Here is a 5,818-nt window from a genome sequence, read left to right as displayed (position 1 = left end):
ATGACTCACCCAGAATTAACTACTTCTGTTCAACAGCAGCCACTCCACAAAAGCCAGTGTGGTATAGTGATTACAGCTTCAGACAAAGATCTGGGAGACTAGTTCACATCACCTCTGTGCCATAAGAACATAAGAGAAGCCAATGTTGGATCAGGCCAATGGCCCATCCAGTCCAACACTCTGTCACACAGTGGCCAAAAACACCAGGTGCCATCAGGAGGTCCAGCAGTGGGGCCAGAACACTAGAAGCCCTCCCACTGTTCCCCCCCTCCAAGAATACAGCCCAGCCTGAGAGTTCCTGTCTATAAAAAGGTAAAGGTTCCCTTGCTTAAAAGCCAGTCGAATCCGACTCTAGGGTTGCGGTGCTCATCTCCGTTTCAAAGCCGAAGAGCCAGCGCTGTCCGAAGACGTTTCCGTGGTCATGTGGCCGGCATGACTATACCTTGTGCCTAATACCTACTGAAGGTTGTCCTTGTGCCTAATAGCTACTGAAGGACCTCTGCTGTATATGCTTTTCCTTTACAGAGGCAACCAACTTTTTTATTGCACTTAATTTTAAAACTTGTTGTTAGCCGCCCTGAGCCATTGGGTAGGGCGGCATAGAAATCTCAAAAATAAATAAATCAATAAAAATAAACTTGTTTGTGTTTGTTTTGCAAAACCAAACAAGGACCCACAGTAAGTAGGAAAACCAACATACAACAAGTACCGTGCACAGATGATTACAACATTATCATAAATAATTTTATATTTTTTTGAAAAACATTTTTACAATAATTTCTACATATATAACTAATCCTCTTAATCACAATTCACAATGTAAGAGATATATCAAAAATATCAAATATCATCTCCAAGAATCTCAAAAGCTCTTGTACAACCTTAGAATTAATAATAGTCCTCCCCTGTTAAATCAGAGTTTCAAAAGGGAGGACTCCTTAAAGTCTCTTTATAACATGTACTCTGTCTTTCCTGTTGTGTTAGAACACTGCTTTATAAAGGCCATGGAAAGTGGGGGAAACGAGCATCCTTTGCCTCCATCTCTCCTCCGAAGTGCAGTGTGTCCTCCTGCCCTTCAGGTGTCCTCGTAGGTGCTTTCGGTCTCTGTGGCTGCCAGGAAGGGAATCTCAGGCCGAGGAGGAGGGTCGGGAAGAATCATGGCCGAGGAAGAAGAAGATAACCCGCAGGCTCGGCGGAGCCTACAGGTAGGGCGAGCGAGCGAGCGAGCGAGCGAGCGAAAGTTTCTCGCCATCGGAAGTTCACCGCAACGAGAAACTGCTGCAAGCCGGGCTTGTTTTTGTTCCGGGCTGGTGGTTTCGGGGTTCACACGGACAGGCGTAATTGAAACATCGGGGAGAGGAGCGGGTTTGGCAGGAGGCAGCCCCTTCCTCCCGCTCCCTGCCTTGCTCAGTGCGTGTTTGCTTTGCTGGATCACAGTACCGCAGGCGATGGAGGAGGGCGGTGTGGGGGAACAGTGCAGGAGCCGAGGGGCTGGCTGGGGCATTTGTGGGGCGAAGGAGGTCCCCGCCCCTGACGACTCCTGGAAACGCGGCCCCTTGTCTCTCCGCTCACCGAGAACTAGGGAGCAGTGTTCCCTCTAAGCTGAGTTGGTGTGAGCTAGCTCACAGTTTTTTAGCCTCCAGCTCACACATTTTTGTCTTCGCTCAGGAAGGAGGGCTCCAGAGCAAACTGATTTATGCAGCGGCCAAATTGCTCGCTCACAACTTTAATGCCAGCAGCTCATAAAGTAGAATTTTTGCTCACAAGACTCCACAGCTTAGAGGGAACATTGCTAGGGAGCAATGCTCCGTCTAAGCTGTGGAGTCCTGTGCGTTCCTGCCCAAAAATAGCCCTGCTTGAAGGCATTAACGTCTGTAAAGGGTAGACTAGGTAAGATATCGATGGTGGAAACGGCTGAAAAGTTGCAGCCAACTTAAAGCAACCCTGTAGGGTTGTCAAGGCAAGACCCAAACCGGTGGTTTGCCCTTGCTTGCCTCTTCATAGCAGCTCTGCACTTCCTTGGTGGTCTCCCATCCAAGGTTCACCAGGGCTGAACCTCCGTAGCTTCTAAGATCTCATGAGAATGGGCTACCTCGGACCATCCAGGTCTGGGTTAGGCAAGATATCAGCATCTGGACTCCTCTAACGGTAACACCTCTTGTTTGGGCAACTTTCTGACAGGAGCTAGTTGACCAGCTGTACCATTTCCGGGACCATTACTTTGAGAGCCACAGTGTAGAGGATGCTGGGAAAAAGCAGCAGGATGTACGGGAGGAGATGGAGAAGACCCTGAAGGCGATGGAAGCAATCGAAGGTAATCCCCGTGAAAGCTTTAAGCTCCCTTTTTACGTGCCGTCCAGCCTTTTTCTCTCTCGCTTTGCCTACATTTATTTATTTATTTATATTTACATTTATATCCCGCCCTACCCCGAAGGCTCAGGGCGGCTAACAGGGGCACAAAGTGCCGAGTTAAAACAATAACATATAGTTTAAAAACAATAAATTACAATAAAATATAAACAATTTACAGCAAATTTCCAACAAGAAGGGAAGATCTTTTTTTTTTTTAACCAGAACATTTTATTCGTATTCAACCATAAAGTGTAACAACAAACAGCAAGAGTTACAGAAATCCACTTATCCTACCAATGCAATCAAATACACAATCAAAGAGAGGTTCCACGGAACAAAGCCATAAAGGTCATAGAAACATTAACCCAATAGCAACAACTTATACTTCGCATTGTAAATAGTTTTCCAGTCAAACCCTGCTCCTGTTAACTCTCCGGGCCCCAGCCGAGCAGGCCCGTTCCAATCTCCCCACCAAAGACATTCCCTGCAGACTCACACCTGAACACCTGAAGCTGCCTCATACTGAATCAGACCATTGGCCCACCGGAGTTAGTACTACTGTCTACTCAGATTGGCAGTGGCTTCACGGGGTCTTAGGGAGAGGTCTTCCTCATCACCTACCGCCTGCTGTTTTAACTGAAGGTGCCGGGGATCGAACCTGGGACCTTCTGCGTGCCAAGCGGGGGCTCTCCTACTGAGCCACAGCTCCTCCACTGCCGTGCTGTTCCAGGGAAGATCTTAACCTCACATAGCTACCATTTGTTCCACGGCTGTCTCTGAACCATCCAGTATGGGTCTTTCTTTGCTCTCAGTTAAAGCAAACCGTGGGGTTAATATTGGGCACTTCCAGACATTGAACTTCCTGTGTGACAGGGCTTTTTTAAAAGGAAAAAAAATTGTGCACAGAGACCCAAAACGTGCCGTTCCAAATGTTGATGTAGTTCAACAATTCAAGTTGGGCAAAGGTCGTGTTATGTTTGATGATGTACGGCGTGACCAACAGCGATGTGAAAAGTGACCTGAAGATTCCCTGCTCCTGTTAACTCTCCGGGCCCCAGCCGAGCAGGCCCGTTCCAATCTCCCCACCAAAAACATTCCCTGCAGACTCACACCTGAACACCTGAAGCTGCCCTGTACTGAATCAGACCATTGGCCCACCAGAGTTAGTACTACTGTCTACTCAGATTGGCAGTGGCTTCACGGGGTCTTAGGGAGAGGTCTTCCTCATCACCTACCGCCTGCTGTTTTAACTGAAGGTGCCGGGGATCGAACCTGGGACCTTCTGCGTGCCAAGCGGGGGCTCTCCTACTGAGCCACAGCTCCTCCACTGCCGTGCTGTTCCCCCTTGCAATGACTCTCCACATGCTTAAAATACTTCATTCTTCTCTTTCTTGTGTTTTGTGGAATACACGGTGAGAGGATTTACTTGTTTGTTAAGAGCGGGCTTCCCTGATTGTTTCAGCAAGGTCTAACGTAGTCTCTGTACCAAGAGGGGTCTGAGGTGAGGCCCGCTTTGCCATCTGGGTGCTTGGGCACCTGTGCTTTTATCTCTTATTCTTGTTTTTTAAACCTCCGTTACTCCAAATAAAGTTCTGGAGTCTATGGTGGCTGTTGTGCACGACTCCTCTGCATTACTGCTTGCAGATTCCCAGTTCTGAGGGATTTTCTGCCACTTGGCTGCTAAATACCATCAGCTAAACACGTGAGCACACACAAGGGAAATGCTTGAATGTGTTGTGGGGGGCATGGGCTGTGTGTGTGAACTACAATTTCCGAATGCCTTTAAATAGGAGCTGCGGTGGCTCAAGTGGTTAAGACGATCGAACCTGGGACCTTCTGTGTGCCAAGCGGGTGCTCTCCTGCTGAGCCACCAGCTCCTCCACTGCTGTGCTGTTCACCCTTGCAATGACTCTCCACATGCTTAAAATACTTCATTCTTCTCTTTCGATAAATAGGTACCCCTTCGGTGGGAAGGTCACAGCGTTCCGTGCGCCTTGGTGTTTAGTCATGCCGGCCATATGACCACGGAAACATCTTTGGACAGCGCTGGCTCTTCGGCTTTGAAACGGAGATGAGCACCGCAACCCTAGAGTCGGATTCGACTGGCTTTCGAGCAAGGGAACCTTTACCTTTACTGCCTGTAAAGAAGGCCCTGCTGTGCTCTGGTGGGTGGAGTTCATTGAGCTCGAGTGCAAAGATGGCTTCTTTCCCTCCCTCTGCCAGGCCTGCCCCAGGGACAAGCCCACATACTGATGCTGAAGGGGAAAGCTCTGAACGTGTCTCCGGATTATAGTGCCCAAGCTGAAGAGCTGCTCTCCAAAGCGGTCAAGTTGGACCCAGAACTGGTCGAGGCCTGGAATCAGTTAGGGGAAGTTTACTGGAAGAAGGGTGACATTTCTGCGGCCCATACCTGCTTCTCTGGAGCCCTGAGCCACGTACGTCTCCCGCAGTTCCTCCCTCTGGGAAGAAGGGTGGTGGGGTTTCGGTTTGAATGGCTGTCTGAAATTACTCCTAAATTTTTCGAACGGTAATTTCAGTCGGTAAGAGATCAGACAGATGCCACTGCACTTTAACCACTTTGGCGTAGTGGTCAGGAGTGTGTGGACTCTAATCTGGGAGAACTGGGTTTGATTCCCCACTCCTCCATGTGCAACCAGCTGGGTGACCTTGGGCCAGTCACAGTTCTCTGAGAGGTGTTCTCTCAGGAGCAGTTCTCTCAGAGCTCTTTCAGCCCCACCTACCTCCCAGGGTGTCTGTTGTGGGGAGAGGAAGAGAAGGAGAGTGTAAAATGCTCTGAGACTCTGAGTGAAGGACGGGGTATAAACCCAAACTCTTCTTTTTCTTTATTCCCCCAAAAAGTACTTTTTGGGAAGTGGGCAGGGCCGTGCTTGTGGTGCTGCTGAGATTTTGCCTAATGCACGGATCTCGTCATGGAGGGTCCTAATGCCGGCCAAACCTGATTCTGTCCTCTCCCGTCTGCCCCCTTTCCTGCAGTGCAAAAACAAGGTGTCCCTGCAGAATCTCTCCATGGTGCTACGGCAGCTGCGCACGAACTCCACCGACGAGCATGCGCACAACGTCATGGATAGTGTGCAGCAGGCCAAGCTTGCTGTGCAGATGGACGTGCGCGATGGCCGCTCCTGGTGTGAGTCTGCCGTGCTCTTTTTGGCCACCCCCTGAGTGAGGGCAAGAGAGGCTCTGGGAAGGAAGGGGGATGGTGATGCTCTCAGTAATTCTGTTTGGTGTAGTGGTTGAGAGCACCGGACTCTAATCTGGGAGAATCGAGTTTGATTCCCCACTCTTTCGCATGGAGCCAGCTGGGTGACCTTGGGTCAGTCACAAGTTCCCTCAGAGCTGTTCTCTGAAGAGCAGTTCTCAAAAGAGCTGTTCTCAGCCCCACCTCCCTCACAGGGTGTCTGTTGCGGGGTGAGGAAGGGAAGAGGATTGCAAGCAGTGTTCCCTCTAA

At 49.7% G+C, this 5,818-nt stretch overlaps 1 protein-coding gene across 1 annotated transcript in view; it reads left to right on the top strand.

Annotated features, from left to right (window-relative positions):
- Window positions 1–1,140: 1,140 nt before the first annotated feature.
- TTC5 (tetratricopeptide repeat domain 5) overlaps window positions 1,141–5,818 on the top strand; it is a 15,016-nt gene continuing 10,338 nt past the window's right edge. Inside the window, exons 1-4 of the mRNA XM_015419940.1 lie at window positions 1,141–1,205; window positions 2,182–2,314; window positions 4,576–4,787; window positions 5,347–5,508. Of these exons, the coding sequence (XP_015275426.1) occupies window positions 1,158–1,205; window positions 2,182–2,314; window positions 4,576–4,787; window positions 5,347–5,508 (555 nt within the window). The 5' untranslated portion in view covers window positions 1,141–1,157. The remainder of the gene's footprint in view (window positions 1,206–2,181; window positions 2,315–4,575; window positions 4,788–5,346; window positions 5,509–5,818) is intronic.

This window comes from Gekko japonicus, unplaced genomic scaffold (genome assembly GCF_001447785.1).
Source record: "Gekko japonicus isolate JY-2015 unplaced genomic scaffold, Gekko_japonicus_V1.1 scaffold3888, whole genome shotgun sequence".
NCBI classification, from domain to species: Eukaryota; Metazoa; Chordata; class Lepidosauria; order Squamata; family Gekkonidae; genus Gekko; species Gekko japonicus.
Note: the sequence above shows the minus strand (reverse complement) of the source record. Positions and strands in the feature narration are given on the sequence as shown.